At 36.9% G+C, this 14,500-nt stretch overlaps 2 protein-coding genes across 2 annotated transcripts; one reads left to right on the forward strand and one right to left on the reverse strand.

Annotated features, from left to right (window-relative positions):
• Window positions 1-764: 764 nt before the first annotated feature.
• LOC106735571 (keratin-associated protein 20-1-like) lies at window positions 765-1,046 on the reverse strand. Its single transcript, XM_014590427.1, has 2 exons — window positions 1,016-1,046; window positions 765-943 (listed from the first exon to the last, which is right to left on the reverse strand). Exons 1-2 carry the CDS (start codon window positions 1,044-1,046, stop codon window positions 765-767), a joined length of 210 nt encoding a protein of 69 aa, XP_014445913.1.
• Window positions 1,047-5,348: 4,302 nt separating this feature from the next.
• LOC102480448 (keratin-associated protein 21-1-like) lies at window positions 5,349-5,573 on the forward strand. Its single transcript, XM_006155284.1, has one exon. The coding sequence runs from the start codon at window positions 5,349-5,351 to the stop codon at window positions 5,571-5,573; it is 225 nt and encodes a 74-aa protein (XP_006155346.1).
• The last annotated feature ends 8,927 nt before the right edge of the window (window positions 5,574-14,500 follow it).

Genomic DNA, 14,500 nt, shown 5'->3' on the forward strand with positions numbered 1-14,500 from the left:
GTGCAAGCCCCCCTGCCCAGTGTGAGTTTAAGCCACCGGGTCTGGGAGTCAAACAGCCATTGACTACATCGGAATCCAGCAATATAGCCATTACGCCAACTGCTGGTCCCAGAACGGTTATTTTCTTAATGTTACAAATTAAGGATATCAAATGATAAAGTGTCTTTCTTTATGGGTTTCTTGGTAGGTACATTTTTGTAAAATAGGCAAATATAGAAATTATTATAAATTAGAGGGACGTATTTCTCAAGTAGAAAAATTGTTTTTGTTTTAACTGGACCAGAAATAATAATAATTAATAATGGATTTTTGAATAAAAAACCAAGTCAGTTATTTCAGATTAAACAAGTTTATTAGGAAAATAGAGAAAAACATTCCTGCATAAAAATCAAAAGACAATATCTAAGACAGCATCATCTTCATGAGAGACTATACAGGAGTTCACAGAATGAGTTTCTCATTCTCCCAATCTTCATGAGTTAATTTCAGAGAAGGGAAAGTTCAAGACAGCAGATCCAGAGGCACTGGAGGGTAAGTCTTCATAAAAACCACATCAGAAACCTTTTGGTGTGAAAGAATAATTTCCGAAACATGAGACACGGAACACATGGCTCTCAGAATTGATAAACCCTGATGCCACAGGCAGAGAGAGGGTTTCCCATGGTGTCCTCGACGATGGTATCCAAAGCCAGAGCCACAGCCATTGCCACCACATGGTGTGTGAAAGCCATTCCTTTCCTCACCCCTCGGAAATCTTGAATTTCTCAGTAGCAGCCAGACCAGTATCTTCCATAGCAGCATGGGCGGTAGCAGGCATAGCCATAGCCATTGTAACCACCCCAGCCACCATAGCTGCCATAGCCACAGCCATTGCCACAGCCCAGACCTCCAAAGCCACAGCCATAGCCACAGCCCAGGCCTCTGTAGCCACAGCCATAGCCACCTAGGGCTCCATAGCCACAGTTAAAGCCACAGTTCAGGCCTCCGCAGCCACAGCATCCATAGCCACGTCCACCATAGTAGTTTCCGTAGTAGCTGCCACACATGGTGTTGGTTGTTGAGGTTGTTGTTGGGTAGAGAAGGAGTGGAGGTGAATCGAGTCTGGACAACCCTCCCTGTGGAGGGCCTTTTATATGCCTAAGAAGGGTGGGTGGGACTCACCATCATGTCATGCCTTTGGCTAATTTTATGAGTAAACTAATAAATTTGTTGTTTCTCAACCACAAGTTAAAGCCTTGTAGGCATTAAAGAAGTTTGCTTTGTTTGGCCTCTCAGTTTGGATTCCCCTATTTAGTTAATGGCTTAATGAGAGGAGACACAGTCATACTCCTACAATCCTACCTCAAACTAGACTTTCATTTTAACTTCCTATTGCCATTCTTTGTACAACACAAACATTCTTTGATCAGTCACAATTGCTTTTGTTTTAGAATATAGGAGTTTGAATATTTTTTAAAAAATGGTTCACAATAATAGTAGTCCTTTTAATGCATGGGTTTTTATTCTCTCTTGATATAAATAATTTTATCTAGGATTTAGTTTATTTTTATACTAAAACTAAATGTATCTTTCACCCCATAATATTGATTAAAACATAATCAATTGATATTTCCAAAGAACTGAGTCTGAGCAAAATGCATTTTACTTTTGAACTTATACCAATGAGTCTAAATGCCATTAATATTCAATTTCTACTCAAATACCATAAGTTATTTCTTGAAACCAATTTCTCTATTTCTTTGAGTCTACAGAGATTGCTTAATATTCCAATTATAATTATAAACATTTTCTCTGTGATTATCTAAAGAGCTTTTCATTGTATGTTTATCAATGTATTAAATAAATGCGTATTTCATTGCTAAGATATTCTATCATAATTCTCTTAGTTCTCTTGTATAGCTCTAAGACTATTATTGTCTTTATTTAAATCAGTGTGGTAATTTCTCCTATTGGGGGGCCCAAGAAAAGTGGGAGTAATTTCATATTTTATTTTTTAAATGTTTTTTCAGGGCCAGCCAGTGGCATGGTAGTTAAGGTGACTGGATCCCACATGGCCAGCTGTGCAGTTTGGGTCTTGAACCTGGCTGCTTGAGAAATACTTTCAGTGTGTGTGTGTGTGTGTGTGTGCGTGTGTGTGTGCCAAAAATCCTGAAAGAAGAATTGGAGGAGAAGGGATTGTTGTGTGACCATCTCCCATGGGGGTATTTAATGCTTTCCTTCTTTCTTTTTTGGCAAATATGAAGGCTATTAGAGCCTTAGTAACATGAAGAAGACTTAAACTCTAGGTTTGGCAAAATAAAAATCTTAGAGATCCTTGAAGGAGCAGTTTCAGGAGAGTGGTGGGGAAAAGACCAAAAGGTATGTGAAGAGAGAGAAAGAGATACTAGAAATCAGATCAGGATCATCCTCTCAGGTAAATCTTTTAATGCCTTCCATCATTAAGATTGCTAAATTGGGACCAGCAGTTGGCGTAATGGCTACGTCGCTGGACTCCCATGTAGTCTACTGCAGTTCAAGTCCTGGACTCAGTGGCTTAAACTCAAGTTAGGTGTGTGTGTGTGTGTGTGTGTGTGTGTGTGTGTGTGTGCCCAAGATCCTAAGAGGAGAATGGAGGAGAATGGATTGCATCATGACCATATCCCCTGCGGGGGGCGGGGGGTGGTGGTGATTTCTTGCTTTCTGTCTCCCTCTGTCTTTCTGGCAAGCACACGCATCCTATAGCAACAACTTCTCAAAGGAAAAAAAAAAAAGATTGCCAAATTATCTCAGTCACCCAGTTAAATTTGAATTTCAGAATATTGCATGGTAAACACTTATGCAAAAAATTATCTGAAAATCAAATGTATCTGTATATCCTGTATTTTTTATTTGTCGTACCTGGCAACATGATGCTTAGAAAACACAGGCTTCATGGTCTTCCTCGTGACAGCCTTGAATATGTCTGTGAATGACTCCTTAACTCTCTTCTTAGTATGGTACAAAGAAAACAATGGACTTTTGGTTTTTCAGATCCACCAACTTAGTTTCCAATTCAATGCTTGTGCCTTTGGATTACTACCTTCTGAAGGAAACACTGGGAATGGAAGGATTTCTCTCTTCCCGTCATTCTCTCAGAGAGGCTCCCTGAGCACCTACTTTGAAATAGTGGCTCACTATTTAAATTTACCTCAGTTCACCTTGATTTATTATTAAATAGACTCAATACATTCAACAATGACATAAGCTGCTTTCAGATGTCTGCCTGCATTCACTGCTCTTACTCAACTAGCGCACAAGCTTCCTAACTATGAAGGCTCTGTCTATTCCATTCACTGCTCCATTCCCAATTCTCAAGCAGTGACTTGCATTAAATTAAGTTTTAAATTTTTGAAGTATGAAAGAATAAATTATAAAAACCAATGCAATCAATAGACATTAAAATTCTCAGTAAAAAATGAAATAATTTTAGATTTATGAAAACTTAAAAATTTATAGAATCTTTCTCTATACTCTTCATCCAATTACACCTAAGTTCCTGTTTATCATAACATAATAATCTAAACAAAAAATTAATCTTCTAAAGTGTCTTTTTAAAATTTTATCAGGGGCAGCACCTACTTACTCCCCTGCTGTCCTCACCCCTACCCCACCATGGGGAATGGTCACATTGCAATCCCCTCTCTACTCATCATGTTGAGATTTTGGCCAGACACCTAGATGTTCCAGTATTTTTGTCAAGTTACTGTTGGAAATGAACTGCAGGTCAGCCATGTGAGATCCAGTACTTCAACTACCATGCCATAGAGCAAGTTCTGCCTGATATTTTTAAGTAAGCCACAGACTTTATTTAGATTTCACCTTTTTTTCATCAGCCTCACTCTTGTCTTTTCTGTTCCAGAATCCAATCCAGATTCCCACACAACATTTGGTTCTTATGCCTCTTTACTCTTTTTCTCATTGGTAGCAGTTCTTGTTTCCCTTCACTTTGAAGGCATTGGAATTTTTTTTTTTTTGAGAAGTTTTTGCTATAGAGCAAGTGTGCTAGCCAGAAAGAGAGAGACAGAGAGACAGAAAGCGAAAAATCACCCCCAGGGGGGATGGTCACACTGCAATCTCTTCTCCTCCATTCTCCTCATGGGATCTTGGCCATTCACGAACATGTGCCAAGTGTGAGTTAAGCCACCAGGTCCAGGACTGGAACTGTGTTTGACCACATGGGAGTCTAGCGACATAGTCTTTATGAAAACTACTGTTCCCAGCACTGGCAATTTTAAAGAGCCAAACTTTTTTTAGAATGCGTCTCAATTTGTTTTTACTTTCTAACAAGTAGGTTGAGGTTATTTTGGGCAAGAACATAAAAGGAGCTGTGTCGACAGCATTGTGTTATTTGTGTTATATCCGGGCATATAGACTGTCAACAAATCTTTGAGAGTTTCTGTAATTGATTTTTAAACTCGAATTTCAAGCAAAATAAGTTCTTTTTCTACATAACCATATTTCATGGTTTAAAACTTTAGGGACTCTAACATTGAATGAATATTTATGTGACGTTTAAGTCAAAATAAATACTATTTCTCCCCCCAAATATAATAAAACATATTATTATTCAAGCTTTTGCAAATCCACTCATTTATTTTCCATCACAAGATTTTTATCCTTCCTAATCACTTTGAAGTAACCCTTTTGTTTGAAGACTGTTTATACACCCATAGGAAATAGAATTTTTTTTTTTTTGGAGAGATTTTCACTGTAGGACGCGTGCGCTCACCAGACAGAGAGAGACATAGAGACAGAAAGCGAGAAATCACCCCCCAGGGGGGATGGTCATGCCGCAATCCCTTCTCCTCCATTCTCCTCTCGGGATCTTGGGCACGCACGCACACGCGCCCGGCGTGAGTTTTAAGCCACCAGGTCCGGGACACGAACCGCGGTCGACTACGTGGGAGTCCAGCAACATAGCCATTACGCCAACTGTTGGTTCCCACATAGGAAATAGAATATTTTTAAAGAACAGAAAAGATTTTCAAGAGGTGAAATCTGTATAAGTTATAAGATCTACAGTTTCTAGAAATATAGGTTAATATTGACATCTGGGATAAACAAGCCACCAAAGTAGAAGAAAAACATCTCATTAAAGGAACATGATTTCATTACAGGCACCTGACACACAGTGAAGTTGCCTTAGAGATGTTGGTTATGAGGAACATTTTAGATGCCTTTAATGCTAATTATTATGGAATGTGAATTCTACAGTGCTTGTGGTTTGCCCCACATACCACTCAGTTGGTATATAAGGCCCAGTGAGGATTATGAGCTTAAAATTATTGAATCTGAACCTGCTATACAACTGAACCTTCTTTCTTGACACCATGTGTTGCTGCAACAACTACTATGGTGGACTAGGCTACGGCTATGGAGGCCTGGGCTGTGGTTATGGCTGTGGCTATGGCTGTGGCTATGGTGGCTATGGCTGTGGCTATGGTGGCTATGGCTGTGGCTATGGTGGCTATGGCTGTGGCTATGGCTGTGGTGGCTCTAGATATGCCTGTTACCGCCCATGCTGCTATGGAAGATTCTGGTCTGGGTGCTTCTGAAAAATTCAAAATTGCTGAGAATTTTAGGTCATGCTCTTACAAGGCATCACGTTTTCCTCTTGATTTATTTATAACAGCTATATTATTGTCTATTTGAACACTGCCAACTGAATCTTAGACTACCATGCAACATTAGAATTTCTTGATTGAAATTAACTGGAGTTGCCAAAATCTTTGAAAATTATTTCTTTGATTTTATGTTTCTATTATGATTGAATATAAACAATCTGAGTTTTATTTAGAAAAAATGTCTATGTTTTTTTTTCACTAAAGATACTTTGTTTTATAAACATAGAGCATTTTAATCTGTGCTGTATTTGTGTGTATGTGTGTAAGTGTAAATGATGAGTGTGTGTTTATGTGTGTGAGATTGTTGATACTTTGGCTGCATGCTATTGACAGCTTATATGTGTCACTCCTGACCAGTAATTATAGTCAACTAGTGCTTTTGTCTCAATTATTTTTTTTGAAATATTGTTTTTATGAGCAGATTGGTGGGCAATTATAACATACCTTGATCTAATCAAAATCTTATCTTTGGTATATTCAATATTTGACTAAAGACACTGGCAAAGTAGTACTCCTTTTTCTCCACTTCACAGAATATCTTTTTTAAATTTTTAAAAAAGTTTTTGGCATAAACACAACCATTTCCACAGTTCATAGGTTACGAGAGGAAAAGACAGGACAACCATAGCCACAGTTCATAGGTTACGAGAGGAAAAGACAGAGACAGAAAGAGGGAAAGTGAGAAACCATCCCCTGGGCCGGGGGGAGGGTATAGCCATGGCAAAATACCTTTTCTCCATTCTCCTCTTGGAATTTAGGGCACATACACATGTGCCCAGCATGATTTTCAAACCACCAGGTCTGGGACTTGAACCACTGTCAGCTTTGTGGTAAACCTTAACCATCATGCCACCTGCTGACCCCCCCTACAATATCTTTAAAATTATATTCTTGGGATAAGCAGATGGCCTAGTGATTATGTCACAGGACTGCCATATGGCCAACTACACTTCAAGTCCAAGACCTGGTGGCTTAAAAATCACACCAGGCATATGTGTGTTTGCCCAAGATCCTGAGGGGAGAATGCAGGAGAAGGGACTGCAGAGTGGCCATCCCTCCTGGGAGGTGATTTCTTGCTTTCCCTTTCACTGTGTCCATCTTTCTCTCTCTGGTAAGTTCATGTGCACTAAGTCAAGAGCTTATTAAAAACAACCAAACCACAACAACAACGACGAAACAAAAATCTATTCTTTATTTATGTTTGCTTTTGAATATGCCTTTGAGTAGATTTTTTTTCTAAATGTTATATTACTATAGACCAGCTGGCAATGTTGTGGCTACAGTGGATGGATCCCACATGGCTGACTGCATAGTTCAGGTCCCAGACCTGGTGGCTGTAAAACATGCTGGGTGAGTGTGTGTATTGCCTAAAATTCCAAGAAGAGAATGGAAGAGAGAGGATTATGACACGACAATGTTTTCCATCCCCAAAAGGATGTTTTTTCACTTTTCTTCTCTCTCTGTTTCTTTCTGGTTAGTACATGTGCCTTTTAGTATTTTTTTTTCCATTTACCCACAACATAACCTTGTACTCATGCATAGCAATTGCGTATATGACTTTTTTGCCTGTTATTTTCACATTGTCACAGAGAAATATAGAACTTGAGATCTATTTTAGTGTATCTGTTCTTTTTTTTTTTTTTTTTAAGATTCTTGCCATAGGGTGTGGGGGCTTACCACAGAGACAGAAAGAGACAGAGAAAGTGATAAATCATCCCTCAATGAGATGGTCACGTGACAATCCCTTCTCCTCTATTCTCCTCAAGGGATTTTTAGATACTCACATACATATTCCTGGCATGATTTTCCAACCTCTGGGTCCAGACTGGAACTGTGAAGTTCGCCATGTATGATCCAGTCCCTTAACTTCCATGCCACCTGCTGGCCCCTCAATGCATTTTACAAGTAAATGTTTGCTTGTCTTTGAAAAGAGGACGGTTATTTTTCAGTACAATTGTTTGGGTAGACTTAAATCATGCAAATACGAATTTAACCCAAAATATAGGCTGAAAATTTAGCTTTGATTCTGGTAGTCTGGAAGATGCTAAATAAATCTTTTCATGACACATTTTCTTAATTTTCTTTATTAATATTCACAAATAATAATAATATGATAAAATATAAATGAACAAATATATGTAAGTGACTGGCAGAATTTGGTGTGCTCATGACCTATTATCAGTATGTACAAAATCAGTGCCTAAAGAGTGATAAAAATGAAAATAGGTAGCTACTTAAAATCTTAATCTACCCCAAAATGGATATTTTCTGAAAGCATTTTAGAAGAGAATTATGTATATTTGCCTGTTTTTATCCATTAATTGAAAACAGGCCCCATGGGTCTATGTATAATTTCAATCCTTTCACATTTATGGATTCTAATTTTGGTTTATCATATGGTCTATCTTGGATTGAATCCTATATTTGCATTTGAAAGAATTTGTGTTATCCTGTAAGTGGATAGAATAGTTTTTTTCAGAAATCATGTGATTTAAGAATGAAATCACATGGGGTATTAGAAAGTATTTTGGACTAATTAATGAAAAAAAATACAATATACCAAATGTGTGGAGGACACTGAAGAAACAATTAAAGGGAAATTTATAGTTTGAAATACTTACATTATTTTATTTCATTTTTTTAGAAGGATTTTTGCTACAGGGTGTGTGCGCTCACCAGAGAGACAGACAGACATAAAGCAAGAAATAACTGAGTGGGAGGGATAGCCATGTGTAATCCCTTCTCCTCTATATTCTTCTTGGGATTTTGGGCATGCATGTACATGCACCTGGCATGAATTTCATGTCACCAGGTCCAACTTTGAACTGCACTCAACTACATGGAAGTTCAGTGACATAACTATTATGCCATCTGCTGGTCCAAAATACTTATATACATTTTTTAAAGACTTAAAATCAATGCTACAAGTTCCTTCATAAAAAATAGAAAATTAGATACAAATTAAAAATAATAAAGAGTAAAGGAAAATAAGAGTGGAATTGATCAGTAGAAAATTAACATATTGTAAAGTTAATAATTTTATTTTAGATTTTTGCATTGGGCACCTACCAGAGAGGGACAGAGATGAAGAGAGGGGGAAAGTGAGAAATTACCCCACCATGGGGGAATGACCACACCTTGTCCCTTCTCCTCCATTCTTTCCTTGGAATTTTGGCACACATGCCGATGACCTGGCATTTTTTTGAAGTTGCGGGTCTGGGACTCAAACTCTGGAGTTGGACATGTGGGATCCAGTACCATAGCCACCACATCACCTCCTAGCCCCATGAAGTTAATTATTAATACATAAAGTAACTGGTAAATTCTATCCAGATTAGTCAAGAATATAAGATAGAAACTACAAATTATCAATGTGTAATTACAAGTGTAAATTATCCTTCTCAAAATAATAGCAGGATATAATAAAACCATTATGCCAATAAATTGTATAAAGCAGGTGAAATTAAAAAATCCTTGACATATGAAAATTAGCAGAAGTCAAGGAAATCTGTGTGACACTATACAGGTGCTCTTCACTTAACAGCCGAGTATGGGTCCTGTGTTTAACTCAATTGTTAAATGAATTGATTGATAAGTGAGGAGCTTGAAGGCAGGTGTCTTGCTGTTTGTCATGGTGCTATAGGGAATGTATTTTTCAATGGATATCACATGACCCCACATTGGAATCATGTAATTATCCTTACCAAAAGTGTACATTAGATATGTATCAAAAGCAACAAGACACACCACAACACAATGATTATCTTTATTCTGAAGACTACTATGAGTGCACAACAAATACAAATTTTTAAATGAAATATGTAGTCTTATATGAGTATGAATGCTTCCTGTAGTGAGTACTAACTGACTATAGGGAATGAGAAAGAGGCAGGGACTGAGAAAGAGGCAGAGACTGTGCTGAAGAACTGGCAATAAGTCAGATTAGTCATTAAGCTAAGTGAGGAGTGGCTGTATCAAAAAAAAAAAAAAGAATGATAATGGAACGCCATTCAATAAAGAAAACCCTAGGTTTATATATCTTCACTGGTAAATTCTACTAAATATTTAGGCGATAGACATAAGAGTGACTTAAAAAGCTGGTAGCAGCTTTGGAATCCAACTCCAGATATGTTTCTCCCAAAACAATATTGAGCAAGAGAAAGAAGTAAAACTACTTTGGGCTTGATGGTGGTGCCGTAGTGGAGTCAAATGCTGTGTATTAGACCCACATGGGAAAGTGGAAGTGATGCCAGTGGGCATCCGAAGACCTCCAGAAGTGGGGTAGTGGTTTGACCTGGCTGGGGTACATAGAGGTCTTGGCTTCTGAAGTGATGCCTCTCTCTCCGTCACTTTCTATTATGGGACAAGTAGATCAACATGGGGATGAGTAGAAATCAAACTATTTGAACATGACACCCTAGAAACAATAAAGGCAGGGCATACCCTAACTTTAACCACCAAAATGGAAAAAATAATAATAACAGCCACAAATCCTAACTCTTCTACTTCTGCCCTATTCCTCATTCTGCTGTGAGGTATTTTTGGTAAACAGAGGCAGAGAAAAACTTCTGGTTAAAGAATAAAGCAGCTAGGCACAAGTTCTAAAATTTATCTAAAAGCACTGCCAGAGAGACTAACTCTACCCGGAAGTAGGTTACTATTACTATTATAGGTTAAAGAATAAATTATAGGGAATGAACTTAAAATACACATGGCTTAGGACTAGCAGGTGGTGTGATGGTCAAGGTGCTGGACTCTCTCATGACTGACCTGAATTCTAGTCTCAGACCCAGCAGCTTGAAAAGCTTGTGTGTCTGTGTCTGGAATCTAAAGAAGAGAATGGAGGGACCAGCAGTTAGTGTAATGGCTGTGTCACTGAACTCCCATGTAGTCGACTACGGTTCGCGTCCTGGACCCGGTGGCTTAAAACTCACTCTGAGGCGTGTGCATGCGTGCCCAAGATCCCGAGAGCAGAATGGATGAGAAGGGATTGCAGCCTGGCCATCCCCCTGGGGGGGGATTTCTCACTTTCTGTCTCTCTGTCTCTCTCTGTCTGTCTGGCGAGTGCACGCGCCCTATAGCAAGAACCTCCAAAAAAACCCAAAAAAAAAAAAAAAAAAAAAAAGAAGAGAATGGAAAAGAAGAGATTGTGGTGTGCTGTGGCCATCTTCATGGGGAGTGATTGCTCACTTTTTCTCTTTCTCTGTCTCTCTCCAGCAAGTGCACATACGCTATGCCAATAGTCAAAAAGAAAAAGAAATGTAAGACTTGAAGGTACAGTGTTCAAGATCCATAGCTTTTGGAAAAAAAAGAAAAGAAAAGGAAGAAAGAAAGAACATGAAAAGAGTTCTCTTGGTAATTGTGTAATAAAGAGTGAAAGAGTGAGGAGGAGAAAGGAAGAAAGGGATCTACTAAAAAAAAAGACAATCAAGTGGCCAGCAGGTGGTGTGGTGGTTAAGGTGCTGGACACTCCCATGTGGCCCAGCACAGTTCAAGTCCTGGACATGGTGGCTTGCTTTCTCACTTTCCCTCTCTCTCTCTTTCTCTGTGTGTCTCTCTCTGGTCAAATTAAAATAATAAAAGTAAAGAGAACCAAGTAAATGAAAAGGCCTAAAACCAATTATTTTCCTCCTCAAAAAAAAAAAAAATCTGTAAAGTATCTGGATATTTTTATAATGAAAAATAATGTTTCAGTAAATAAAAAATTATGTAAAACACCCACCTACTACACACATGAAAGGAATTTACAGATGCTAACAGAGCTAGCATAAAAAAGTCATAAAATGAAATTTAATAAACATCAGCAAGGCTAACTTCCAAAAAAAAAAAAAAAACAGTGAAGCAGAGAAACACTAGAAGACAAACACTTCGATTTGAATTAATTATACTCTAACAAGTATGGAAGGATGTTAAAAATAATTTAGAATCTAAAAATTAGAAACACAAATGGAAAATAAAATTAATGAATGATGATTGTATTCTGGAAAGAAGCAAAAGAAGAAATAATCTTATAAGTAGAGAATAAATTACAAGATTTGCAAGAGAATAAATTCAAATAAAAAGTTAATAAAGAATATCAAAGAAGCATAGGAAACAATGAGACAATAAAATTGCAATAAAGAAAAAATAAGAAATAAAAACTAAAATTCTTGGAACAAATGATAAACAATGAAGGAATGCTGTTCATATTAGGAAGTCCTTGAAGGAAAAAAAAAAAGCAAAACAAAGTAGAAAACTAACAAAAAAAGGAAAGCCAAATATTTAAAATCATTATTCAAGAAAAACTTTAAAGAACATAAAAAAGAACTGGAATTACTTTACCGGGCCACAGCTGTCTGAGTATATTCACCCGGAATGATCAATTACATGACACAGTTAAAGTATTGGAGTTCAAAGTCTTTTTCTCTAGGATTATTGTCTAAGAACAAAACCAAGTAAAGTACAAAGAAAAAGAAATAAATTGACAATCAATATTTTAATGTAATATTCAAGGAAAGGCCAAATGTAAAACTATCAATATTTTAAAGAACTTAACCACAAAAAAATGAATTAAGTAGTTTATATGTAATGATGCTGTCATTAATGTATGGATATATTAAATAATTGAGATATATAAGACATTTGGAGATTCTATACCTACAGACATCCTGTGCCAACTACTTGGGATTGATCTTCCATTTAAAGCACAACTGGAAAAACTTTAGTGAAATACTGCTAGTGAATATAAATTGGGAGCAGGTGGGAGACTAATGTGTTAATGATATATATTGCAACCAAGTTGTAATAATTCTACTACAGGAAAAGGTAAGAGAAAAGAGAATGAAACAGGAAGCTAAAAAATAATAGTTTAAGATTGTATAAAGCAGTGGGAGGTAAAGAATATGAATATAAAAGGATGAATCTAACAAGAAATTAAATAAAAAGAGCAGGGACTTTAGGTATTAAAATTGCTTTAGGTACAAAGGTAACTACTAGGAAAAACAAAACAAAACAAAACAACCCTAAACCATTTTATAATGTACTAAAGCATAAAGAATATGACCAAGCATATAAGTCACATGTGAATGGGTTTAACCTACTGAAACAAATTCTCAGTGTGGCTCACATAGTAAGACTTAATTATATGCTGCAAATGCACACCTAACACAAATAATTCTGAAAGCTAAACAGTCATGAATAATGTATCTGGGCAAGAGGGAGCAATAGAAGATATGGGTAGTAATACTGATATAAGACAAAGTAGAATCCAGGCCAAAAAGCATCAAATTGACTGATGGTACTTTTCTACGCTAGTAGTCACAATCATCAGAGACATATTACACTTCTGAGTATTTTATTTATATATCATAAACATCAAAAGCATTAGTATAAAGATATATGTATATCTGCACATTGTGTATAGAAACATAAATAGTAAGGAACTTTAATACACTATTCTTAGGACAAAACATATAAAAGAGAAAAAAATAAGTAAGAAGAAAGAACATCTAAACAATATGATCAATAAGGTGAAGCTTATTGATATATATCCACCTGTACACTGATAATAGAGAATAAGCCTTTCTCCCATTTCAGAATATATATAAAATTAATCATATGTTAGGTTACAAAGAAAAACAATAATAAGTCTTTACATAGAAATACTGCTAAAACATTCTCTGATTGTATGCCATAAAGCTAAAAAATACTCACAAAAATAAAAGACAGGAAAGTCCTTCATCTGGAAAGTAAATATTTGATTGAATAACTCTCAGGTGTGAAACAAAATATATGGGACCAGCAGTTAGCGTAATGGCTATGTCGCTGGACTCCCACGTAGTCAACCGCAGTTCATGTCACAGACCTGGTGGCTTAAAACTCACGCCGGACACGTGTGCATGTGTGCCCAAGATCCCAAGAAAAGAATGGAGAAGAAGGAATTGCGGCGTGGCCATCTCCCCTGGGGGGTGATTTCTCACTTTCTATCTCTCTGTCTCTCTCTATCTGGCGAGTGCATGTGCCCTATAGCAAAAAACTCTCAAAAAAAAAAAAAAAAACTGAAAAAAAGAAGAAAAACAAAAACAAAATATAATATGAAATCAGATGATTTCAAAATAAATAGTAGTAATAAAAGTAACACCTAATAAAATCTACTAAGAAATAAAAGCAGTAATTAGAGACAAATACTCATTTTTAAAATTTTGATTTTTTTGAAACATTCTAATTAAAATTCTAAGGGTCAGCAGGTGGTGTAATGGTTGGGGCACTGGATTCCCACATGACCACAACAGTTTGAATCCTGGACCCTGCGAGTTGAAACTCACACCCAGTGAGTATCCATGTGTGCCCAGAATAGAGGAGAAGGGATTAAAGCATAGCCATCCACCCTGGGTAGAGGTTTCTCAATTTTTCTCTCTCTGTGTCTCTAGTGAATACACACACCTTATAGAAAAAACTCTTTTAAAAAATCTAATTTTCAACTATGTAAACCAAGAAAAGTATAAGGAAGAAAATAATACATTAAAAAGTAAAAAATAATGATACAGACAATAAAAATTAGACATTAAAATTACTCAAAATGGATCTTCAGAATCCTGGCCTATGGGACACTAAGGCAGGACCACCACCTCTGCTTCAGCCCTAGCAGCCCCAAGCCAGAGACCCTTATCTCTGTCAGCCAGATATTCCTCCTTGGAATACATTGCTAAACACAACAGAAGAGAGACTTTGGCAGTCTTCAGTCCACAGCAAAAGGGAAACATATTTGCTCCTATTCGAGGAAACCATCTCTTAAAAGGTATTCCAAAGTTAATACATCTCCCAATGGCTAGAAGTAGAAGAGACTCAGGTCTGAATAAAGCAGGAAATATGTCTCCATC

This window comes from Tupaia chinensis, unplaced genomic scaffold (assembly GCF_000334495.1).
Source record: "Tupaia chinensis unplaced genomic scaffold, TupChi_1.0 Scaffold000443_1, whole genome shotgun sequence".
Taxonomy (NCBI): domain Eukaryota; kingdom Metazoa; phylum Chordata; class Mammalia; order Scandentia; family Tupaiidae; genus Tupaia; species Tupaia belangeri.